The 26,813-nt window shown below is 41.1% G+C and overlaps 1 protein-coding gene across 4 annotated transcripts in view; it reads left to right on the top strand.

Annotated features, from left to right (window-relative positions):
• The window catches only part of DLGAP1 (DLG associated protein 1), a 434,783-nt gene that overhangs the window by 385,956 nt on the left and 22,014 nt on the right, over window positions 1-26,813 (top strand). For all 4 annotated transcript variants that reach the window (XM_074821449.1, XM_074821461.1, XM_074821455.1 and 1 more), the window contains 2 exons: window positions 16,943-17,316; window positions 20,552-20,643. In XM_074821449.1, the coding sequence (XP_074677550.1) occupies window positions 16,943-17,316; window positions 20,552-20,643 (466 nt within the window). The remainder of the gene's footprint in view (window positions 1-16,942; window positions 17,317-20,551; window positions 20,644-26,813) is intronic.

Genomic DNA, 26,813 nt, shown 5'->3' with positions numbered 1-26,813 from the left:
TCCAAAAGTCTGCAATGTGAGACAGGGCTGAGGAGGGGGTGGAAAGCTTGGAGAGAGGCCATGGCAGAAAACACAGTGAGTGTTTGTCCTACAGAGAGAGAGACATGGACACCCCAAGGTAAAGGGCTTCTTTTTCCTACAGGCAGCATGTTTTTGTTTGCCTAGATGCTTGTTTGAATGGAAAACTGTTTAGGAACAGTCAGGACAAAGTCAGGAGAACGATGTCTGTGTCTGTGTAAGCAAGGGAGAAGGGAGTAGTATTTCTGTGAGCAGTGCTCACATGGCCACATGCGGGCTAACAAAAACTGAAAAGGCAGCTATTTTCTCTCTGGATGTAATTTGCAAACCATCATTAATTAAATGATGCTATCCTTTTTTTTTCCAGACTAGCTTAAGCTGTAACAGAATGTAATCTGTTGAATAATAAATATCCTTGTGTTTCACAGAATGTTCTTTTACTACATAATGATGCATGTCAAGAAGAAATCTGTGGTTCTTATTGAAAATCTCCAAAGTTGTTTAGATTTGCCTTTTTAACAAGCTTTTAATGTAATTACTACAGAGGAGTATCATAAGGCAATGTTTCCCAAACTGTGTGAGCTGCCAGGCCCTGTAGGTGGTTTGCAGATGGTCCGGAGACCATATTAAAATAACGAAATCATAAATTGGAGAGTTAAAACACAGGCGATAAGAGTGCCGAGCGGGCCACAAATGTGTGGCAGGAATTTCATTTACAATAATAAGGGATGGGCCACAAAGACTGCTTGTCAATGGAAGGATCTGAGTTTTCACTGACTTCTCCGGCATTCTGCATGGGTCGGCCTTTGCCTCCACCACAAACCATTTGTATGATGCAAACAGCTGGGAAGGCAGTGTGTGGGGCTGTCTGCTTTAGGCCATTGTGTAGGGCAAGGATGTGAATGCATTTGAGCAAAACCAGCTTCCCATCAACAGTGGGCGAGTGGAGCCAGTGAGCCATTGAGGCTGCTTCTGAACTGCATCACCACATGCGGCAGATCAGCTTCCACATAAAAAAGCCAAGTGTCTTGCATGTGATCTACTACATATATACTTGAATGGACAGTAGAGTGGCACCTGCCTGCTTTGCCTGCAGTTCTGGCAGCACAAGAGAGCTGTGAATCTGATAGGCACTGCCCATTAGGATGGGGTTGTAGCTGCTTGTAGCACTGGAATGGGTGTTACTGGCATACTGGTGATCTGAGTATTTCTGAACATACACAGTTAAATCTTTACACTATAAATAGCATGCAAATAATAAATATCCTCAAATGCTGGTTCTTATTTCAAATTCAAACCCGTTATGTTTTCGTGAATTCCAAAGGGAAACATTTGCTCTGTGCAAATTACCTTTTTAACCCATAAATGACTAATAAAATATTTATAATCTTTATATTCCATTCAATAGCACATCAAAAATGATATGGATATGTGTGTTTCTACTCTCCAAGGCTGTGCACTAAAATGAACACAAAATGGCTACTTTCCATTATGGTTTATTTAACCTCCTAAGTGACTAACACATTCGGTCTACAACAGAAGACAGGTCTGTATCTGCATTCTGCCCACAACAGCTCTCTTCTGAGCAGCCAGACAAAACCCCCAAATCTGCATACCTTCAGATGCTAGGAAATAAAAACTAGGGGTTTCATTTTATTTTCTAAGAGAAGCTAACCTGCAAAGAATTTCTGTTCTTTTACCCTGTGTTAGACACAGATGATTACTCTGAAAGGTAAAGAAAATTCTCTTCAAGTACATGAACCTATTCATACTTAGATGAGCTATTCTTCTGCTTTGGCAACCTGTGGAAATGGTAATCTAATCATGCCACAGTACTAGTATCCAATATGCTGAAAGCTTGTAATTCACAGCTCAAGGGGAATGTGGAAGATAGTTGGGAATGCAGTAATTATAGGGTTGGTGCTAGAATGAGCAGTGAAATAATGTGTATTATTTTGTTCATAAGCAGAATTTCTTTAGCCTATAGCAAGCAGGTTGTGCGAGCAACCAAGCTGCAGGTTTTTTGTCTTTGACACAAAGCCGTAGGACATCTGGTGCTATTAACTATAATTCCCTCCATGTCCCAGTAACACCTTTATACAAATATATGCACATGCATATACACTTACCTTAAAGTTGAAGAAAACTGTTTCCAGAACTCTCTTCATAGGCCATTCTGTGAAGTGAAGAACTGGCAGGGAAGTAAGTTGCATTTGGATTCAAACCAGTTAACACTGGGGACACTGACCTCTTAACTCCAACCTGTGGTGTCAAATAAACTAGTTTACCTCTAGGAAAGGATCACCTGGGCAGCTTCACCCTCAGCTAGAAGGGCCCAATGACACTGGCCGAGCCCTTGAAGCTCTCCTGCTCTCTTCCCGTAGCATTTCACTTTTGAGGTTTTAGCCTCTTTACTGCAAGTTCTATGTGTTTTCATTTAGTTTTGGTGTGTTTTGTGATTTGAGTCAGAATGGTCATGTTACAAGATACTTTGTGACTTAACACGTATTGTGTGGAAGCTGTGGATAGACCAAATAATCCCTCCCAGTTTCATAGACTGAGGAAGCTTGAGAATGCTACCCAAAAGGAGCATCCTGTAAGAAATCAAAGATACAAATCGAAGCTCAGGAGAAAAGCATGCCTTGAAATATGTTGCATCATGTAAGACGAGAATGAAAGCAAAACTCAAGAGGCAGAGTTCAAGATGAACATAGTTTTGTATGCGTAGGCACGGGTGGCTGTATTTGTGTGTTCAGACAAGCACATGCACACAGGTATTTACTGTACTTGTGGACTCCTCTTTCTTACTCCACATACACTTCCGGCACCTCACCTACCTGTCACCCTAATGCATATTATACAATGTAGAGTAAGATTTTCCAAATGTATTTCCAACAATAATAATGCCCATGTTTTTTTTATTAGAATATTGCATGTGCACAGTAACAATTCATCTAGCCTCTGCCTCATCTGGCAAAGTGCAAAAAAATATTGTGCAGACAGGAACATGTGTTAATGATGCAACTGATGTTAAAAATGTCACATAAGATGAATTTCACACGTGGCAGACTGTGGAAGGTCACGGGAAGCTCAGTTCTTGCCCAAGCGGCATGCAGCAGTCTGAAGAATGTGAAATGCAGCCTTTTTAACCCAATTTTTCTTCTGACAACATATAATTTATGGGGGAGGGGAAAGTACCGTTGGCTCAGATCTCCTTAGTGAAGCTAATACAATGATCTAGGAGGTCTTACTTTTAACTTGTACCAGTGGAAGTGAGGAAAACAAAGTTCTGCAACATGTCAGAGGAGCTTGTCACACTTTTAAAACCAAAAGCTCTTTGACTGTAATACTAACTTAAATTAGAGTGAATAGTGCCTTCCACCCTGAAGGACTCTAACATGCTCAACAGAGCTCGAGTCCATTCTGTTGTGTGAATGTGGCAAGGTTTGAAATTATTGTCTTCTCATTTCTGTCATGACAGGTTTTGCACTTTTTCCTTTATCGTTATAGGGTTGTTCATAAATATATTTATTTTCCCTTTTAAGAGTCCACTGCATGTGATTAAAAATAGACAGGAAGAGTTCCACACAGACATATTTAAAGAACATTAAGGGTATGCTTTTCCAACTTCACAATTTAAACTTTTATATAAAGAAAAATGTTTCTGTATTTTTTCTTTAATGATATACAAATATCAGAAAAGAAGAAAAAAGAAAAAAAAAATCCTCTAGACCAGTGACTTTTTATTTGGCTCTAGGGGGTTAAAAAGAAATTGCTTACAAGAGGAAAATAGGGAGGAAAAATATGAAACAATCTTGTCCTGTTGAGATGACACTTTTCTCTTGATAAACAGGTCAAATCAGCAGGTTCCCAATCTCAAAGAAAACTGCTGTGGTGGCCTACTTGGCTGTTAATACATAGCACATTCAAGACATGTATAGAAAAGTCAACTGAATGGGATAACAAGGAAAATATGACTCATCCACAGTCCTAAGCACTTAATTCAGGAGAACTGTTAAGGAAGTTCTTTTTTATTTTATGAGTAGATTTCACTTCTGGTGTACTTGGATTAAACAGCAATTTTATACATGAAAGAATGACATTGTGGATGTAATAAGCTGCCTTTGAAATTATTAGAATATAATTCTTCACACTTTTTCTAATAATTCTGCAGGTATGGAAGTCTGTGCTCTGAGAAATTTCAGATAGAGGCAAGTTCATGCACACACTTTGGTGCTGTTTTCTTCACCCAAGTCATTCAGCCAAAGTACCTTGAATATTGCCCTTTTTAGTCTTTAAATCTGAAGGGAATCAGACCTGCCAGCACTTTGACAGACTCAGAAGAAAACAAAGGTCACGGGAGGAGACTGCTGGCTCAGTGTGCTGCACTCCTCTCTACAGCAAAGTCTCCCTAACTCTCGAAATTCTCCAGAAGTACCATGGTTATTCCAGAAAACCTCTTCGTCTGGATACCCTTAATACCAAATAAAAAGCGGGGGTGCAGTGATTCAGTTTAAACCACTTCCAAAATGCATAATTACTCCAGAGTAATAGCTCTTCTGGAAAATGTCCAACTAGCCTCAAACTGTCCACTCAACTGGGTGCAGTGCAGCCGTGGATGATGCTGCTGTGACCTACAGCTAAGCACAGTCTGTATATCCTCTTAGATCCCCTGCAATAAAAAGTAAATGATATTAATATTGTTGGTAACAAGAGCTGACTGATTTACTCACTGGAACTGATTTTAGTCTTGAATTTATAATTTTTCCCAGTTCCCAAGTTGTTTGCGAACAGTCTCATTATTACACATGTATTTGTTTATCATTTGTTAACAGACAATTTATGAAAAGCAGACCCTGGCCTGTGGATTATTCATCATCTGTCCATTTTAATTATTTGCTTTTTGTGAGAGGTGATTGGCATTTGATAGTGATACTGCTCAGACTCTGTAATTTGATGAGAATAACAAATAATGGATAACCACATGTTCTCAGCAATGTTAACCAGGCAGATAAAGGTGTTGGTATTAAGACCGACATTCTTCAAACATCCATGCAAACAGAAATTGAGGTCATATAAAGGTTTTCAAGCAACAAAGAGCCAAACTGAACAGCTTGACTTGAAGCAGGTTGCAGGTTGCTCTACTGAGCATCCTTGTTTTTGTCGAACATTCACAGCTATTTGTATTAGTGTATTTAATTATTTGTTTTTAACTGACCAAGTTGGACAAGAGGATCCAGACATCATTCTTCCCCTTTCTTTCACATCCCGTAAACCCGTGGTAGCATCTTCAGTCAGAGATTTGGCTTACCTTCTGATTCACTGTGAGCCAGTGAAGTCCCAGAGACAGATTTTTATTTCAAAAGAAACACCAAGTTTGTAGGAGAAATAGGTGTGTGTGATAAAGGGATCTTATTAGAGAGGTGACTAAGAAGAAGAAGTTTCAGACTGGGGCAGAAAATGGTAGGGAGACAACTCCAAAATTGGAGCTTTAATTAAACATTTGATCTTTCCTGCATCTCATGCACTTAGAGGTGTGGAGGATTTGCTATGTGCATGTGAAATTGTATGGATTTGTAGGATTCACTTTGCTGGTGTTTGCAAAGATTTTGTATTGCCCTTGTGATCTTCAGAAAGCATTTTTGTAGCCTAGAGATTCAAAACATCTAAATACTTTGAAGTGTCAAAATTCATTTGGGCATGTTTGTTTTCTCTTTTTACGTATTAAATAGGTGGCCTGGGTCTACCTTTTAACTTAGCCAGCACAAAATGTCTGGGTTTATCTTTTAACTAAGCCAGTACAAAATTCACCATTATTTTTTTACAATTATGTAAATGTAAAAAATGGTAATATTATTTTGCTGTCCAGGGGTTAGAGAAAAGGGAGGTTTATCTCAGGCTGAGATCATGAGCACTAACTCTGAAATCTCTGGCTAAAGGAAACTGTAAGTGGAAAATAAATACTATGTAGTTTTGGGAGATAAAAGTTTATTTACATTGGTTCTTTACTGTGACAATGCTTCTTGTCCTTGTGGAAACTATGTAAAATAAACCTCCTGGTTTTTGCCACTGGAATTATATGACATGGATTCAGCCATCAGGGTTTCAGGATCATGTTAGCAAGTTTTAAAATTTCTACCTCTACTAAACTGATGGGGGTTTTAAAATAAAAACCAAAAAATTAGGCAAAAAAAGCTGTTGGACTATCATCAGGCATGCAGCTGATGTCTCCAAGGAAGTTATGGGAGTTTATGTCTGACATCCTCTACAAACTATGAATCCGAATTTCTTCAAGGCCTGTTTTACAGGCATTTCTTTAATAAATGGAGAAATATGTGGAAAGAAATGAGAATATCTTTCACTTAAATCTTGCATAAAAGTAACACAAGACTGGTCTATCCTCTTCCACATGTGCCAGGGCTACCATCTTTCCTTGTCTAAATGGTCTTCTGGGAATTGGTGATGTCCTCTTGCTAGTTCAGGACTCACAAAGAGAAGTGATTTTTGTGCTCAGATTTATTGAAATGCTCTTATCTGTACACTATGGTGACTGTAAATGAGATGTCAATATTTTTTGTGCTCAGGATGCTCAGGCTGATCATTAGAAATTTCTGACGCCAAGCCAGTATTTTCAGCTGATTTGTTGCATTATTAACTAGGACTCTTGTCATAAAAACAAACAAATAGATAAAAGGATGAGGTCACTCACAGTGACCTCAAACCTGTCACTGAGCAGGGATGTAACTTGTTAATTTGAATGTAAAATGGGAAGATAGAAATCAGGTTTTGGTGTAGATTTTACGTCTTCTCAACCAGAATATGTATTTCATACACATTTTTCATATGCCTTGTTCAGCAAATAATTCAATTTTTTCTAGGTTTTGAAAAATGTTAATACCCTCAAGCTTGAGTTAGTTTTGCTATTTTACCTGAAATTAGGCCAGAGATAAGTATAATTTCTTGTGTAAACCTTCTGTCTACATTTCCTCCTCATTTGAGAAGGTATTGGATTTTACCCCACGGCACTAGAGGATCTGTCCCTACAGGTGACTTTTAGCAGGTCATCTTGATAACCTTATCAGGGGGGGCAGAACTTTTGAGCTGGGTCGTAATTCTCTCTCTCAGGTGACAAGTCACTGTTCAGCCCGAAGCATGGATTTAGTAGTAATTTTCCTTCTTCCCTTCCTTCTTCCTGCTGCAAGCAGCTCTTGCTTTTGGGTTTGGTTTGGTTTGGGTTTTTTAGGAAATACGCAAGCATAACTTGCTTGTTTTAGACATTCCTGCTTGGACTGGAATACCCCAAAAGCGATAAATGGGCTGAAGAATGCAGTACTGGCTGCTTAAAAACAAGTCAGTACTTCCCCAGCTGAACAGATGTTCTTGCTCTGTATCCACATGATACTTTCCTTCCTGAATGCTGGTTTTCTACATTTATGTTTAGTAGTAGTTATCTGCGAGAATAATATAGTGTGTTGTTATTAACTGCATAGCTCTGTTGAGTTACAGTGAACTACACTGAAATTGATAGTAAAATTATATAAATCAATTCCTGTGGTGCTTCATGCCAATTTATTGTAGCTGAAAAGTTGTTCACATTGTTTTTATCAATCACATTCTTCTTTTAGTTTGTATTGGATTTTATTTTCTTGTCTTTGGCATTTGTACAGTTTCTTCCCAACATATATGTGATTAAAACACTGCAGCCCTTCATCATTGCTGTCATTTGAATAACTTTTAACTCTTAGCCAAACCATTTCATATAATCTTAGATATCAAATAGCACAAAATATTATCAAAACAAATTGAAAGGTAGACTTTTGACATTATATGAAAGCAGTAAAGCCTTGATGCCACTGGGGACTGAGGAAAAAAGCTTAAGTATATACATTCTTTTAAGAGTTTAAAGAGATTTGAGTCCTTTGCTGTATCAGGTGACAAAGTGCTTTCTGCTGTGAGGAATCACAGCCTACACTTATCAGCATCATGAGGTTGTTTGCTTATTAAAGTAGGTGGCTACTGTACTGAGAACAGCAAATTCTATCTCATATATGTTGTATTAAACACATTTGATTAGTCTATGTCAGAGCAATGACTTTCTTGATTGCTTAAAAGCTGAACTGCCTTAGGGTTGAATAACAAGCAAAACTGGTGTACCTACATTCAGTACTTGCTGTGTATACCAGCCCCCTAATGGCTGGAGGAATATAACTGTCCTATATGTATATATCTACCTGTCTCATAGTGCAGAACTTCCCCAGTGTGGGTCAGCTTTGAAAAGTTCATTAGTGAATATGCTGCTCACTGTGTTCTTTTATTGTAGCTTTTAAAAAATCCCACATATAAAAGTAACCAAACCATGCAGGCACAAATAAACTCAAATAGAGCAACCCTGAGAACTGATTCTGACCCAGAAAATTGAAGAGGGCTCTTAAAGTTCACAAACTGTCATTGGGTTAAATTATACCCATACAGTTCTCAGTGAATTCAAATGGATGTAATTGATAACAATGTACCGTTTGTTTGCACACCATGGCATAAAAGGAAATCAGTTTAAAATCACTGAACTGGTACAGTTAATTGGAATAAACTCTTTGAGGGAATCACTCTTATTTCCACTGCATTTTCATTTAAGTTTAAAAAAAGACCTTATCAGTCATATCCACTTCTGAATGTGTCCACACCAGGGGTGGGTTTGCAGCAATTTAAACTCATTTATTTCTAAGCCAATTTAGGTGTATCACTAATCAAATTCTGAGACCAGCTTGATGCCAATGTGTGCAAGGCTACAGATTTCTGCTTACCCTATCGTAAGTTTATTAAGTATTCAGAAAAACCACTGGGAGTAAAAACCAGTAGAAGCTTGTTTGCTTGCTAACATCAGCAGCAAATAAAGAAGGTAAATTTCCAGATTGAGGAAGAGGGAACAACTTTTACAGTCATTTTTTTCTTATACAGAAATCACACTTTGAAGTGTCAATACCCCTGCTAAGAATTGCCTTTTGAAAGTTAGTTGCAGTGAAGAGCTTAAAAAGAAAATCTTTGCAGTAATGTTGAAAACAGTGATGTCCGACTGTGTTAATATATAGCTAACTTAAATGCTACCTGATCAGATTACTCAGAGATAATTGGCTTGCTTAAATCCCCTCTAGGTTCACAGGTTAGTTTCTGAGATTCACAGATTTAGAAGAGGAGAATCCTAATTATTGTCTAGTCCAACCTCCTACATGACAAAAGCTGTACAATTTCCACCTGCAATTTCTCCATCAAATTCATGACAAGCTCCTCCTAAAATGACTGACTGCTAAACATGCTTTATCATAAGTCATCTTCATTGCCACTGTGGGAGGATGAGAAACTGGCAGCAGAGGCTCAGGAAGGACAAAATGCAGTGCTTCTTAATGAACTGCGGAGGGCGCGACCCGCAGTACTTGCTTCAGGAGAGCTTTAGTAACAGGTAGGTTTGGTTCTGACCACACATCTGCCCTGATATATCTCCAGGCTTGATAGGGTTCAAGTTTCCTATGTATTGGCTGCTCAGATATTAAATATTCCATCTGTAACTGAAGGGAAACTATATATACAAGAGTATATTAATATGTCCAACATCAGTAGTTACAAATATTACATGGTAATTTCGAGAAATAGCACCTATGGTAATATGCCCAAACAGAGTGGTAAGTGTGGGCTCCACACTGTGGCATGCTCACTTTTGGCATGTTGAAAGAGCTACTGGTATAGTCTGGAAATTTGGTTGTGTATTCACAGTTCAGGTCAGGTTTCCAAGAATCCAGATCCAATTCAGACATGTAAATAAGAGACAGGTTTTCAAGCGACTGGCCCCAAGAACTTGTGGTGTACACTTGTAGCCAAAGCGCTTTACATTCAACCATTCCTCAGTAGTCAGAAAAATAAGTGATTAGTTTTTCAGAGTATGCTTGGATTTAAAACTTTTTAAATATATCTTCCTATCTAAGGTGGCTAGATAGTTGCAGAGAGTTCAACCCCCTGTGTTTCTGAAAATCCAGGCTTTGGTTCTTGCACTGTGTTTTTACTTAAATAGCTGATTACATATATGTGTCTGTATTTGGTTAGCACAACTCAACATTAAAAAAAAAAAAAAAATTGCGCATTTTGTTTTATTAACAGTATTGCCAGAGGGAAAAAGATGCAAATTTTGGAATTTGAGAGTGCTGCAGTAACACATAACAAAGTGTTATATCAAAGTGCCAGTGAAGTTGCTTCCTGGAAAATATATGGGAAAAGGATCTGCTTTCATCAAGCTGCATATTATTACATTTATTTACGGTTACACATTCTTGGTCTAAGTGGGATAAACTACCACATTGCACAAGGTTTCCTCTGTTTTCCATAAATGCCTTTTATAAGATTAAGGTATTGATATTCAGAAAGCTTATGAATTTCTTACCACGGTGATTTTATGACATGTAAGTTCTGAAACATAAAATATTTTTAAGTATCCTTTTTTAATCTAAAATTATAATGTTTCTTCTTTTCCATGACTTCTCCAAAATGGGGGGGGAGTATGAAGGATTTGATGAAGTATGTAAGTGCAGAAGACTTAGTTTAAACTATAGATCAAGCAGGTTTTCCCTGATTTTCACAGAAAAAAAAATGGTGTACAGATGAAAAGAGATGGTAAATAATTCACATCCTAACTAAAAAACAGCACACTGCTGTATTGTTTTTCTCTTTTTTTTCCACTCTTCTCCAACATGCTTCATTGAATGTAGGGGTTGATGTTCTGTATCAGATACTTTCTACCATGATTGTTTTAAAGCAGATTGAATCTTCAGAGCTCTTGGAGAGCATCTGTCCGGAACAGACTCACATCCTCATTCCTGCAGTTCTTGGTGGTGTTTTTCCAGATTCTTTGTTGGTAGCCAGAGGTTAAGGACAAGGCCAAAATAGTTTCACTTCTGACTTCCCTCTCAGCCTGACTGAATTTCAGTTTGAGCAGCTATTCATGTCATCTGTGGGTATATAACTTCATCAATTCCCATGGGAGAATGGCCAGGATCGAACCCATCTGTAAAGCACCATCTCCACAGGTACAGTGCAGTTTCATCTCATGGAGGCAGCTGCTGGCGAGCGAACGGCAGAAGCAAACGCTACTGCTGTCCCCTTCAACTGCTCACTCCAGGTAAAAAAGCAAGGCAGTTCATATGCATTAACTGAAATTAAACCTAGGGTTTGCACGTGGTCATATTCTTACCTATTTTATCTCTGTCTTCAGAAAAGACAAGGCCAAGTCCTAATTGCTTGACACCAGTAAAGATCACGGGTTTTAGGAGTAAAGTATTATAAACCATCATAGCAATGATCCACTTTGGGTAATGACTTTCGGTTTATGTGAAATCTTTTTTCCAGAGATTCAATTGTTTATAGACTTCTTGGCTTTGAGGCCAAATGAGTTGAACTGCTTAAGTTGCATGCTGTTAACGTACCGGTAATTTTTACGTATAGAGAAGTTCAGCTATGGCTATATAGTACAAGAAGTGAAGTGGGTCTCATAGAAAGCCTACATGCACTGAATTTTATCTGTGCATCCATAATTTGTGGTGATATCCTAGTCATAAACTGCGTTTAGCAGACACCTTTGGCTGTCTCACCTGTCTGTACACTAATGCTACTTCTCTGGGATAGCAATTAAAACTTCTGACTGGCATCAGCAGCTTCCAGTGGCAGACATTAAAAGAAAAAAAAATCTGCTGGACAAATATTCACCTTGCATCCACTGAATATGCATATGCAGATTTTCTAACTCAATTCATCTGACATGCAGGATGAGCCATATTTAGTCTCATCCTTCTCCTAGGTTTCAGGAAGTCCTTTACTGTGTGCAGCTGGGAAGCTGGAGGCACCCTACTTGCAAACAAAAATGTCCAGACTTACGAAAAGGTCACCAGCACCAGCTTTTAGACTTCAGTGTACACAGGATATTAAATCTGTGGTGCTACTGTGCGCAGTAAAGATAGTTTAGATACTTTGTATAATTTCTGCAGGATTTTAGTTATCAGTTATGCCTGTTTCCTAACCCAGTGTAGCTTACGGTTTTGTCAGATAAGATATCTGGCCTGGTGGGGGTGGGGGGTATGGAAAAAGCGTGATCTTGGCAGAACTCCTGATGGTGTGGTACATAGATTTCAGTAGTTCTCATTTGGGATAATGACATCCATAGCTCACTCTGGTATTATTCCCTTGGGCAGTTTAGAACTTATTATAAAAATCTTTATTTCAGTTTTGTAATAGTAAATCTCTACATCCTCAGAAGCCATCTGCTATATGAAAAGTTTTTTATTAATAAAATGCATGCTCTCTTTTCATACCAATTTTTTGCATGTAAAAATAACAATACAGGATCTGAAACCCTATTTCTAAGCATTCCCCCCAAACCGCAACAAAGTAAGGAACTAAGTGCATGGTAAAGAGAATAACAGCTCTATTTGAGTCTAACATTCAACATGCCAAATCAAGCACTGCACCTCTGCGTGGGAAGCTCAGGGGCTGCAGTTGTGAGGCTCAGGTCTGCTTGGATGTGCCTACAGCCTGTTTTGTGTTGCAGTTGTGTGAGATGCAAGGGCACTGCTGTTAACACACCTGTTTAACAGAGAGTAAATCAGAAGACTGACGTCCATCTGTGCGAGGTGGAAGAACTCCTGCCTTGTACCTTAATACTCAGTTGTGCACAAGGTGTGTCCTTTGCTGCTCCTTTCAAACTGTGGAATTAGTACTTTTTCTCAAGAGAAACACTATTATGTTAATTAACTTAAATTTGCACTTTCATTTATTCTTGTATTTGTTAACCAAGTTTATATGAGACTGCCAAATTAGAAAGATATTGCCTACATATCTCATCACTTGAACTGTTCAAAGTACTGCATGAATTTGATCTCTTCACAAATATTAATCTGCCTTGGGGTTCTCCTGAGCACCCATTCACAGAGCTAAAAATTTGTGTTTGCGTGCTGATGTTTGTTCCCGAGGGCTCATCTCCCTAGTGAGCATGTTTAAACAACTGAAGTACTCTTACAATGAAACATTCAAATTCAAGCCTTTATTATTATGCAATCTGGGATTATTTTTTTTATCATTAGACTTCCTTCTGAACTGGGTGGCTGACACTCCCTGTTCCAAATTCCTGTCCCATGAGCTAGTTGTTTGGAAATACTGGCTAGGAGGACAAACGCCATGACTTTTTCTTTTTTTTTTTAATCTGGAGAAAGTGCTTTTTCTCTAGGTATTTGGGATTAAACTCTAACCTGAAGGCAGGCCACAGAAATAGGATAAAGATCAAAAGGAAAAGGTGAGCATTACTTGGTAGATTGGTACAGCTGGAAGCGGTGGCCCTTATTCAAGGTGCTTTGGGAATCAGAGGATTCTTGCGCATGACTTAACTAGTTTCTGGATTAAACTTTGCATATGCCCTAGGAGAGGAATGTATCCCTGCTCCAGCAGCATGTGTGCTCTGAAAAATAATATGAAAAGCTAGTCTGTATTGTGACAAACTGGGGGTTCATATACATGTTTGCTATTCAGAAAAAGACATTTATGATTAACTCCATGTCTAAACAATTTTAATGAAAAACAAGACTACTTTGACTTGACTCTCCAGTCAGATCAGTTTCCGTACAGAACTTTGCTCCTTGATCCATGTCCAAGACCATATTTATCAGGGAATTTATAGAGCCCTTTATATTCACTTCCTGATGTGAATTAAACTTTCATGTGCAAAACCCCTTGAAAGTTCCCTGTGTGCAAAGTGAGGGTTTCTCCATCTTTTTCATGTGTCCAGTGATCCTGTAATCTTCTCCCTCAGAATCCTCCTGCGAGGCAGTCCATCTCTGCTGCAGAAGAGCTGGATGGATAAGCTTCTCCTTTGCCCGCAGGGTCAGAAAGCAATGTGATGTGCTCTTTCTGCACAGACTGAATGCTCAGGGTCTCTTGGCTGCACAAGGAGAGCACCCAGGTTTTGTAATTTTTCTTGAGGAGTACTCGTTTTGTTTTTCAAGCATCTTAGCATTTAAAATACTGCAGCCACTTGAACAGCCGACAGATCCTTCAGGTTGCCATGTCACAAGTTGCCAGGTTCTTGAAAGCACCCGGAGAAGAACTGATGCACGGAATCCCTTTTGTTGTTGTGCTTCAGCCGTTTGGAGGGCTCAGCCAGCTACAACATTTCGAGCACAGCTGACTCTGACGGTGGCAGTGGCCCGAGCATTGTTTTGTTGTCGTTTCTGCAGAGGAGCGGCGGGAGCTTACATCATTTCCAGTAATGAAGTGCCTGGGGTTCTTTTATGACTTGCACACTCTGCTTCTCCCGAGCTGTACAGTGTGTGCTGCGTGACTCCAGGAAACCAAGGATTTGTTTTGACTTGCTAAAAGAACATTTGCTGTTTCTCTTTACAATTTCACCCTATGACTTGTCAATTCTCTCCCCCTCTTAAGAATAACTTCAGATTTAATTAGCTGAGTGCAAACATCTTTCATTGCAGTGTGGATTAGACTCCTCATTGAGTACATTTACCAACAGAATGAAAGACATCTTAATCAGGCGTTTCTGTATTTGTACTGCTGTGTCCAGAGTGCCCGGTGGCTGTCGACAGACAGTTGCTATTGACGCTCTTTCTTGTGGGGGATGACCAGTGACGTGGGGACCAGTCTTCTTAAGGCTTGCTTTTTATTTTTGAAGCTCTCTCTCCTACCTAAAAGCACTGCTCAAGTGTGTTTCATTATCATTTCCCTATCTGCTATGTAGGAAAAATTGTACTTACGTGCCATGCTGGGATGTCCTGAAGGTGCTGGCATCTCCCCATGAGTTCCACAATGTCCCTGCCTGGTATATTTTAAATGGGGCAATTTATACTTTGCTGAATTGCAAAGTAGCATTGCACACAAACCTCTATTAGACAAGTCTAGCACCAGCTTCCCAAAGAGTTACCTGGATATACACGCGTATATGTGCTTTGAATTCTTCAGTGGTGAATTTCAGTTTGCATTTCCACCACTCAGAGAACATTCTCGAGATCATGAACGACCTGTGTGGTTTCTGGGATATCATCATGCAAGCAGCAGCCTCCACAATTCTCCGTAAGTCCCAGAGTAAATGTTTGTGCTGCAGCAAACAGCTGCTGATTTACCTGAACATGCACTCACAACACATGCCTTTTTGCAGCATCAAAACGAGGGAAGAACAGCAAAAAACTCACAATCCCATTTGTAAAACAGTCATTCTTTTTGTTAGTTCCAGATATTTGTCTTGTCATAAGCACTTTAAAAAACACCTTAACCCCTATCAACTATTCACTTCCCCAGAGTTAAAATTTGACAAGTTCATTTTTAGCCACCTCTTCTCTCAAAGATGCTGTGGTTTCTGTTTGAATCTTCAGAAGTGAATCATAGTTTCAAAACCTTCACTACCTTAGTGAAACACTCTTTTTCCATTAGCATTCAACATGTTAACATGCGTTCAGACATGTTATCAGAAACTTATACTAGAGTCCTTAAAAAAAAAATCCTGTGTGATTTCATGCCCTGGGAACACCTCTTACGCTATAACTATTCCTGCAGCTATCAGGAGATATGAGACATATGGATCTGAGCTAGTCAAATTAATACCATAATGGCTTCTGGCTCGACAAGCACGTACAGTGCAAACAGAGAGCAGAACAGCTGTAGTAGTTACCTTTTATGTGGGTGGCATAGACGTCTGCCAGTTAAAATGATCTGATGAATCATTTCTTGCCATATGATTACTGTTAATAAGAATTTATGTTAACATGTTTGTGTCTGAACTTTGCACAGGTTCATGCCTGCATTTATTTTCTTAAAAAATAGAGCATATCATGATTGGGTTTTGTTCTTAATGGACTTTCTTTCCTCATTTGAAAGCATTCCAGGACTTCAGTAATGCAGAGCTGACAACTATCCCTTAAAGGAAGATGTTTTTACCTCCACATGGTGCTTTCTGCATATAATTCTGTATACACAGGCCAATAGTTTTTAACCTTGGAACCTCAAGCTAAGCTTCTAAATCCACAGAGCAGCAAAGAGAGCATGGCCTTCAAAGTATGAAAAGAGGAGTCCTCATAAACTGTTATTAAAGTATCTGTTGTTGCAAACATTTATACTTACACTTTGAGTAGTCCCACTGACTGACATGATTTAGTCATTGACTTCATTACACTAAATCCCTGTGTGCAAAATCAAGCATTTTTTTTCCAGAACTGATGTTGTATTTATGATGAGAAATTTAGGTGTGGCAAAATGTTGGTTTAAATATGTCCTCAGCAGCTTACAAAGCATTTCAAAGTATTTGAGAAGTCTGTGCAACAAGTGAGACGTTTTATAGCAAGAAATACGCAAGTCCAAGCATGGTGAGTGTTAACAGAGTTTGACCTAGGATGGTTTGGGGATCTCTCTCTCATCAGAAGAAATCTAGTTTAAAATTCTAGATAAGCTTGGTAAATGCAGTAGAACAGGATAGAGAGACAGAAAACAACTGCAATAAAACCACATGAAGTATGGTTTAGCTAGGCTAAGTGGTTGGAGATTCATCATCCTTGTGAATCTTGTTTGGAAGCCACGAGCAGAACAAATGTTTTGCATGGGACTTAGAACAGTTAGTAGAAAATATACTGGAGAAAACAATCCTAAAAAGACTAAGGAGGAACTTGGCAAATAATTACTTTCCCTCTTCTGGCAATTCTGCCACGCACATTAGTAGGAACAGAGAACGCTGGTGAGTGAGGTATTTCCATGGCACTTGCATTGGAACTTCTAGGGGCTCTCTGGCTAACAGTGTCCTCCTTATGCTCTGTCCATGCTCACCGATACTTTGAGATCTTATTTGCATTCATTTTCCTGCAGCATCAATAAATTAAGAACTCTCATATGTTTCTTCCAGTGTCATCCTGCATTACCACCTATAAGAAGACACCGCCTCCAGTCCCACCAAGAACCACCACCAAACCGTTCATTTCCATCACAGCCCAGAGCAGCACAGAGTCTGCCCAAGATGCATATATGGATGGGCATGGACAGAGGGGAGATATCATCAGTCAGTCTGGACTTAGCAACTCCACAGAGAGCTTGGACAGTATGAAAGCACTAACAGCTGCTATTGAAGCTGCCAATGCGCAGATCCATGGCCCTGCAAGTCAACATGTAGGGAACAATACTGCCACCGTCACCACCACTACAACCATTGCCACCGTTGCAGTAGAAGATAGAAAGAAGGACCACTTCAAGAAAAACAGATGCTTATCTATTGGAATACAGGTACAGTACAGGACATGGTTTACATGCCTGCCATTGTTTTAGATTTCTACACCTGTTTTACCACTCTTTATGCAATGTTTTGTGTATTTTTCTTCTTTTCCTGACAGGTACCTCTGTAGAAATCACAGCAGCATATCCATTCTGCATGGTACTAATGATGTTTTCCTAATTTATCGTAAAAACATCAGATGCAAGGATTTGTTTAAGTCTCCTTGCTCCTTGTTATTCAGCTCTGTTAAATTACACACATGAGCACTAATCTATGAATCATAACACAGCAGGGGTCAGAAAGGCATGAATTAAATCACTGAAAGGGAATGTGTAAAACAATGATTTACATTACACTATCACCCAAAAAATATTTTCGTCCAGCCTCACTGAATTAATTGTCACTGCTTATTCATGCATTTCATAATGACTGGTAGCTGCTTGAATGAGGCAGCATTGTTCCTATCTCAGCCTCAAGAGCAGAGGGTAAGTTCCTTCTGATTTGCCCTTGTTAAAGAAAATTAGATTTTGTTACTTCTAGTGGAATAAAACAAGAAAACTAACCTTGCCAAAGTTCACTCCTATTTACAGAAAGCAGAAGAGCAAATAAACTAGACCAATGTAATCTGCTTTCTTAATTAATCTTTCCCATACTCCCCCCCCCCCCGCCAAAAAAAAAAAGAACGTGTATAGGAATCCAGCTATCTGCTTGCAGGATTAGCTTTTCCAACAAAGTACTTGAATTTACAATCAACTGAGAATTAACACACGTTTTGATGGGACATGAATTCCAAGCAAATAGAATAGCAATCCACAGCTTATCAGCCTTCACAAGAAGACGTGATTATTTTTTTTCTTGCAGATGGAGGTTGTAAGCACAGCACTGTGCCTGGACAGGCTTATCTGATTAGCAGAGTCTAAGAATTTACCGTGAAATCTCTGCATCAGCTTGATGAGATGAGAGGCGCTGTGTAGAAGTATGCCATCCCAGGGGCAACTGCTGGAGAAGCTGTGACTTTTCTCTTAGTTCTTCTTGAAAGGGCAATAACTACTATTGCCTCCGAGTTCAGTCCACTGCCCTTCTTGTAGCCGTTTTCTGATTCACAGCTGTTTGTTTTAGGTATATTCTGGAAGAAGGGCTGATGTTCAGTGTTAAAGAAAGGAGCAAGATCCAGGTGGGACAGGGATAGAGGAAAGCTCTTCTGTTACTTATTCCCATTTCCAGCCAAACCTAAGGTGCCATTTCACTGAGCAAAAAAACTCCTTAGCAGGCAAACAACCTGCAAAATAATGGGCAAAAAGAAGCAATTTCCACATTTGCAGAAGCCAAAATAAACAAGAGTAATGTGAACCATGGTTCTTCAGACACCATCTCCCTGATGCCTCTTCTTAAGGTAATGTTGCTGCAAGTAACAAATGCTGCTTTTCAAAGGTATAGGGGCCTCAGTTTCCTGAGACCTGAGGAAAACAGAGCCCCAAATGCTGTTCAAGCCTTTGACAATCTCCCTCTAAAACTTTGAAATTTACAGATGACCAACATAATCGTATGTGAAAGCTGCCTGGGGATGGTACGTGAGGGGTTGCCAGGGTAGCTTTTGTGTACAAACCAATGGAGATGCCTCAAGCTGAGATTACATCAAGTGAAACCTTCAGCAGTGATACAGCCTTACAGGATTCCTGCCCATGCACCATGCCACCCTCCCAGTTGTGCCCATCAATGAGATTTTTAGAGTCAGACAGGCTTCACAAGTAAAAGAAAACTACTTCGCTAGTCCGCTGTCTGGTCCATTTTGCAGCATCATTGCACAAGCAGTCATGCTGGTACAGCTGAAGGGGTGGTGTGGGAGTGGAAATACCATAAAATAGCTGTTGCTGCCAGAAATTACTTCTTTTAGAAACTGCCCTAAAATAGGTAGGTAGGCTGTCAGCCCTCTGACTGGCAGTATGAAGCCAGTCTCTCTCCACTGACTGCAAAGGGAGCCTAGTTTAGGCTTAGACTGAACTCAGACCAGGTATACACCTTAATTACAGTTTGGCCCATCTCTATCGGGCAGGGCAAGCGGCATTGGCTTGCTTCCTCCTCTAACAAATAAACCTAATATGCACTTGTGATGAACCTCCGTGCATGTCCTCTGCACCCCTCAGTCACTCTTAGGACAGTGCAAGCCTTTGATGTAAATCTGTTTAAGCAAACAAGCAAAGTAAAGCAAAGAAAAACTCTCTATCAAAAGGTTGCTCCTCTCCGTCAGTTATGGGATTTAAGGTGTAGTTATCTTCCCAAAAGCCTCAGTATCAGGTAGGTACCTCACTTCACTGAACAGCTCTGTAACTCTCAACCCTCCTTGAGCACTTTTCCTGCAGGTGATCATTTCCTTGTATCAGCACAGGCTGTTCAGTAGGCTTTCAACAACAAGCTTATTTACTAGTGGAACAGATACTAACTACAGCTGGAGATTTTGTACTCCCAGCGTCAGAGTGGATCCACAGGTCACTTTGTAACACTGCTGTGCTCCAAAAATTCTGTGTGCTGGAAATTTTTTTTCTTGTAAAACTAACAATGTCATATATAGCACTGGGAATTAACAACTACACTAATTGGACTCAGAAGTTTGTGATTTTGCTCACAGACACATCTGTGGTTAAATTTTAACTTTATACCGTTGGTATAAATCTCCTCATGGCGATGGAGAGGTGGTATAAAGTTCCTGCCTGTGCTCCTGTGGACCAACTGTTTGCATGATGAAGCAGTAAAGAAAATGTATCAAAGAGCTGCATCTGCTTTCTTTAAATCTTATCTGTACAGCGCTCTGAATCATCACACTAACATTTAAACAAAACAAACACATAATTTTGACATGAGTTCACATATGCATGCACATACAGACTAACAGGTAAAATCAAACAAATGGTGGAGCACACTAAGCGGAGTTACAGCTGCTCAGAGATTTGCTCTGGCAAATGTGAGCATCCAGTCTCCATAAAATACTGGATAAACTCCATCTGCATTTTGCAGGCCAAATGTTGTCCTACCAGAAATGCTTTACAGATTAACAAGAATGATGAATATTCACTAATAACATCAGAAATGGGCACATCACAGATAAACTATCTGACTAGATGAAGATACTTATGGTACAAGTACTATGTGCAAACACTTAGTAGTTATCATGCATAGCAACTGTAAGTAGCTGGGTGATATCTCTGATAAAATTACATTCTAATTAGCTGGTTAATTTTTTTTTTTAAGGTTGATGGTGCTGAAGAATCCACAAAATCAGGTGAAAATAAAGCAACCAGTAAGTTCCAGTCCATAGGAGTTCAAGTGGAGGAGGAGAAGTGGTGAGTTAATACTTTTTTTCTAAAGTAAATAATTATGCCGCAACTAATTTTTAAGAGCCCTAGTTCCTGCACACATGACCATATAAACCCGCTTCCTGGATGAATTGTTAGATCATCCAACTGAAAAGCCGAGTCTTATGAATGCTGTAGCTCTTATTTCTCTGAGGGGATTTTTCAGCACCAGTGGGAGAACTGGACATAAAGTACCACATATTTTGAAGGTCAATATACTTTTAGTAAGCTCTTTTTCCCCAGCAAATCTACCTAAAGAGCGGAAGGTGATGCAGCTGGAGTATTAAGTCTCGGGATGGCTGCAGCAGCATAAAGCTGATGGGGAAGTTTACCTTGTTTTTCAGTAGAGTAATTTCATCCACGTGGAGCAGTGTAGTGGCAGAGCCAAACTGATTGCTTTTGCTCAGGTATCTCACCCAGACATCTCTGCATTACAACTGCTCCCTTGCAAAAAATTGTTGAGATTAAACAGCAAGCCTGTAAAACTTGGTTCTCTCTCAAATCTGAAGTGTAACTTTAATTAGTAAAAAAATATGCTCCAATAAAAATGAAAAAAATCTAGAATAGTTGTTGTCTTTAAGGGTTATGTTTCTTTTTGATGACAAATTGCAGTTACGTTGCAGGGCAGCATAACTGTGCATAGTACTTTCCAGAAACATGAAGTTTCTGAGGGCTGGCCCACAACTGTAAATCTTCATTCCTGCCCCAAACTGGACTGGGTGGCTGCAGAAAAGCCGGAGCCTCCCCTCGCCTCTGAGCACGCACGCCTGCCCAGTGCTGCGGCGGCTGCAAGCACCCACCCCAGGCTTTGTTCGGTTTTCGCTTTGGGCACAGCGTAACTTTTGGATCCCGAGGCCATTTTGTTGATAACTCGCTGTACCGTATCGTAGGAGAAGCCTCGGGGCAGCATCGCTTGTCGGTGAGGGAAGACTCGCCCTGGCAATCTCTCTCCAGGGAAAACCTGGGTGCTGCAAATCTGAGCTGACAAAATTAGGGCCCTCTGCCCTCCTCTGGCCCGCCGACTGCAGGAGTGAGTAGAGGAGATGTCCGTTTTCGCACTGATTTTTTTCCTAAGACTGCTAAAAATACTCAAAAATAACATGTTATCTACATCATTTTCAATTCAACAAAATCTCTTCGTGAAGTAGCAGAATATTCTCCTGTGGTTTTAAAAGGCTAAAGTGATTTCAGCAAAAAGAAATGTGATTTTGCAATGACCCTGCTAGGCTGTTACCAAGTTCCTCATTAACCTGCTAAAACATCTCTTGCTGGCAGACATTTCTTTATGTGTTAGACCTTAGCCCCATTTACCCACAACTCTTCCAGCACTAGATAAATGAGCACATTAGAATAGGTGCTGAAGGACCATTTCCCTTCAGCCTGAGCACAAAGGAAATAACTACCCCAAAAGCCCAACCCTCCCCCTTCCCTCAAAAAAAAAAAAAAAAAAAAAAAAAAAAGGCTGTTTGTAAATACCTTACTTCCAAAGTCCTCTTTCTATTGCAGTTTTTATTGCTCCAGAGAAAAAGGTAAGGTTTGCCTGTGAGGGTTTGCCCTGAGAAAGCAGTATTTCTGCATTACCTACTGACAGCTGTGTTTAGAGGTTTCCTTGCTGATAAAGTTGAGGTTGCTGCTGTTTGGAGCAGATGGGCAAGCAGCAATCTATCATGGACTTTCAGAAGTGAACTGGCTGATAAAGGACAGCCCCTAATCCTTAGAAAATGAGTGCACTCAAGACACAAAGGGCTTATCATCACAGTTTGGCATTCATATTCCTTTTTTTTTTTTTTTTTAACACAGCAGAGCACAATGTATTGATTATCTGTTACAGGAATAGAATTGTAAATACAGTGCATTCTTCCCTGCCCCATAACATCTGCAGAGCCTCAAAAAAGCCCTTTTGAGTCGAATCTTTGACAAATGAATGTTTTTTAAAATCTTCCAGGCTTCAGAAATATTACATAAATATAAGAGAATTACACAGCAAAGCGAATACAGCAAATTGATCACGTTTCCTCACCAGTCTAAGCTATTCAGCACACTGTTACAAAACAAGAAAGCTCTTTGCCTAGTGCACCAAAAGCCTACTGTACAACATTTGTTTCACTCCTCTTCTTTGCTTCTTGCTCTTTCCTCCCCCTTTCCTTCACCTCATATGACTGTTATTCTCACACTATGGAATCTTACCTCCTCATGTCCTTTTAAATATTCCTGCTTCTGTGCTTGAACCAAGCAAGCAAAAGATTTTGCCTCCATTTCTTGATCTAAGTAGCTCAAAAACAGAGCATCTTCGGAAGAGAGCTCTCTCTCTCTTCCATCTTCCATGTCGACTCAGACCTTTCATTAGCCCTTCACTCTCTGTAACCTGGGCTTCCTGCCAAGACAAATGACTCTGAGTCCTCCTCCTCTTGTACTGCTCAAAGGATAAATGTGCCTACTGCTACCTGACCGTATTACAACTGGATCCATCACCGCTATTCATCTTTTTCTCAGTTATTTATGCTGCCTGCTCTCAATAATCTTTTTCATACCCATTCCCTAAGTGCAGCTCCACGATTTCTAGCATTTATAGAGTACCTCTGTCCAGTCTTTCTCATGGAAAAAAAATCATATGCTTTTTTTTTTTTCCAACCTCATGATCTTCTTACTGTTCCTCTCTTATCTCTCACCTGATCTCCATGATGCTAACAAAACCCCAACCAAAATGTTCCTCCCCTTTCCTCACATGACCCACCCCTTCCAGGGCTATTTTGAAATGTGTATCTAATGAAGCTGATCAGTGCAATCTCAGGGCACTTCCATTTCTGTCAATTTCTGCTTGTCCTTTCTACCTGTGACTTCTTCTTGACCTCAAAGGACCACCTTCCATTCCTCACTTACAGAAGATAATTGAGTTGTTGAAAGTCAACCAGTTCTACTGAACCAAAAAAGAAAAAGTCATATTGTGCCAGGCCAATTAGCACACATCCTTATTGAACAAGGGGCTCTCAGTCCCATAGCTCTATAATCACTTTTAGTCTCTCTTGAATTTTACCTTGTCTGCCCCAAGATCTCCTTCCATTACATCCTCACCCCCAAAATTGTCTTGCTCATTGCTCTAATCATACCATCAGCTGGTAATTGTACTTGGTTTGCCATCACAAGAATTTATGAATGCTGAAACAATGACAGTTTCTGAAGTAAGAATACTGCCATGGGAGACTAAGACCATAGACAGATGGTCCTTCTCCATTTTCTCTGGCTTCTGTGAGGCCAGGGAAGGTGCCCCCACCTCTTGGTGTGGTATAAAGTGAAATTATTTGAAATGGTAGTGGGATAATGTTAAAAAAAAAAAAAAAAAAACAAACAACAAAACAAACAAAAAACCCCTCTTCTGTCTCTTCAAGGAAAAAAAATTATCTTTAGCTTTTGTTATCATATACAGCCATATTCTTCTCTTTTTTTCATTTAGGTTTCTGGGTTTGGTCGCTTACTGTCCTGACAAAAAATACGCAGGTTTTAGGGTCTGCCCTGCACAACAGGCCAGTCCTACACTCTAACTCAACTCTTCTCAGTCTCAGTTTCTCAACTCTCCAGTCTTTAGGACAGGACCTTCCAATCTGTATTTTGGCTAAGCTGAGCTTGGACTGATATTTCCTTGGCTTTTGTCTGCAGCATTTTCTGGCTATCTGCATTCTCCACAGTGGAAGCCATTCCACTGAGAAATTTTGAAGGTGGTGGATGCCCCATCCCTGAAAACATTCAAGATTAGGTTGGACGGGGTTCTCAGCAACCTGATCTAGTTGAAGAAGTCCCTGCTTGTTGCAGGGGGATTGGACTAAATAACCTTTTAAGGTCCCTTCCAACCCAAACTATTCTATGATTCTAACCTGGCTGCGAGTGACTGAGCTGGTATTCAGGAGAGAGGCAGTTTGAAAAGCAAGGCTTAATAATGTTCCCTGTTTAAAGCTAAGGGCCCTGACCTGGTCTTGTGTGCTAGGCCTCATCAAAGCGTTGCCCCATCTTATTCCAGCTGTTCCCCCCAGTGCTGCCCAGAAAGCATCACAAGGCAAAGGTTAGAACAGATTTATTTGAGGATGGGAGATCCCAGGAACACTTTGATCCTCTGTCTTCTGTGAACTCTGCTGGTGAAAGACATGCCCAGCACAGGGTGTGTATTTGCTGAGGATGGTCTCTGTAGCGTGACCTCCTCCCTGCGCTGCTGTGCTCCTCACACACTGGAAAGGGCAGGGTAGATACCCTGTGAATATCTGAGGGGCAGCAGGGCAGTGCAGGACGGGGAGGAAGGGACCACGCAGCACTTGAAGCACCACCATGTTTCAGGAGATTGATGGATTGAGATTCATTGATTGATTGATGGCTGGGAGACATGCGCAGGCCAGCTGCACTAAGGCCTTAGCTTCCCGCCTGCAGCATACCTGACCCCTGCCGACGCTGAGGAGCTGGGCCCACGCTGATAGAGTCTTGGGTGGGGCCAGACCCTGTCAGCGTTACAAGCTCCCTTCTTCAAGCACAGCCTGGGATCAGTGTTGCTGTACCTGGCTAGGCCTGCTGGAGTTGGATCGACCTCCTTGGGCTCCTCCTGATCTTCCAGTGGATCAATGTCCATTGGCCCTGTGCCATCCTCCGCACACCAGACAGAGTTCTGGGTTTTGGGTCACCAGCCAGAGTTCTCAGATGTCCCCTTTGGTTTGGCCGATCTTGTAGCTGCCCTACAACTGCATTTAGTAGCTTTGTTGGCCGTTGGGCTGAAGCTCCCAGAAGCTGGAAATCACTGCCTGAGGCTTTGCTGCTCCTGCCCTGCTCCAGTTGCTGGTGCTGCAGGTGCGAGCAGCTTGGCGAGTGGTGGCCAGGGGCAGGGCTGCCATTTTGAGGAGCGCCTGCTCCTCACAATGTGCAGTGAGGAGGTAGCATGTGACATCAGAAGACCACTGTGATGGAGGCCCAAGCACACGGCTGACCGTGGGTCCCTTTGGCTGAGGGGTGTCTGGCCTGAAAGAGGCCCCGCCTGGGAACAGCAGGGTGCTGGGGGCTGAGGGCGCTCTGCCCCTGCCCAGTCCCACTCTGGTGGGGTCCACTCTCCCCACTTCCACCACCCCACGTGTGCTTGGGGGAGGAACTGCCTCCCTGGTCAGAAGAAGGTGAAGCAGCCACTGACTCTAACATGGCCAGTTTCCTTCCCCAGCCACAGCTGCCTGTGATCATAGCAAACCCTTACAGCCCTGGTGGTTCTCAGCCTGCTGATGGGCTGCTCCAAGCCTAGCATTTGCAGAATTTGCCAGAAATTTCTGATCAGACCTCACTGGTTGGCAATATCCTCTCTCTTTGAGCCCTGGCTCTGGAGGGAGGCTGAGTGCTCCAGCCAGCACCCTCTGCTCTTCAATGCAAAGGTCAATAAATGGTTAAAAAAAAAAAAAAAAAAAGTGGTTACAGGATCTCTGTCTGTAAAGCGGCAAAGTGCTGTCCCCACATGGGGACGTTTCCTTTCCCCAGAAACCTCCCTGGTTTCCCCACACTCCTTTACATCTTTGACTTCAAGGCTCTCTGATACCCAGCAAAGGAGGAGTGTCCTGCCAGGTTGATAGGGCTAGATGGCTTCCCACCCTCTCGGTCACTGGCAACCATACCACGTACGGACAGGATGGATAGAGGGGAGCACAGCCCAGGGGTGGGCTGTGCAGCAGCTCAGTGCTCCCAGGCATGGGCAGCCCTTGCTCTGTGTGCATGTGGAGTAGGCATGGACTTGCTGCAGCAGTGGCAGGCTGAGCACTGCAGGTGCCGGTTCCCAAGTCTGTGGGCTTTGCCACTGCCATGCCAGGGGAGCAGAGGGGCCATCTTAGAACAGCAGGACTGCAGAGGACAGTGGGGACATGGTGGTGGAGAACTGTGCTAAGGCCTCGGCTTCCTGCCGCAGCATACCTGTTTTCTTTGCCCCTTCCTGGCTGCTTTCTGTTGGGGGCGTGACCCACTACCAAGGAGCTGGACCCACGCCAATAGTCTTGGGTAGGGCCAAAACCTCTCAGTGCAACAGGCTCCCTTCTTCAAGCACAACCTGGGATCAGCATTGCAGTACTATTGCAATGAGCAGTGGGAGAGGGAGAAGCTGGGCAGAGCACAGCAGCAGTGACATTACTTGAAATTCTGACATTGTCATTTAT

The sequence above is a fragment of the Strix aluco genome, chromosome 1 (genome assembly GCF_031877795.1).
Source record: "Strix aluco isolate bStrAlu1 chromosome 1, bStrAlu1.hap1, whole genome shotgun sequence".
Lineage (NCBI taxonomy): Eukaryota > Metazoa > Chordata > Aves > Strigiformes > Strigidae > Strix > Strix aluco.
Note: the sequence above shows the minus strand (reverse complement) of the source record. Positions and strands in the feature narration are given on the sequence as shown.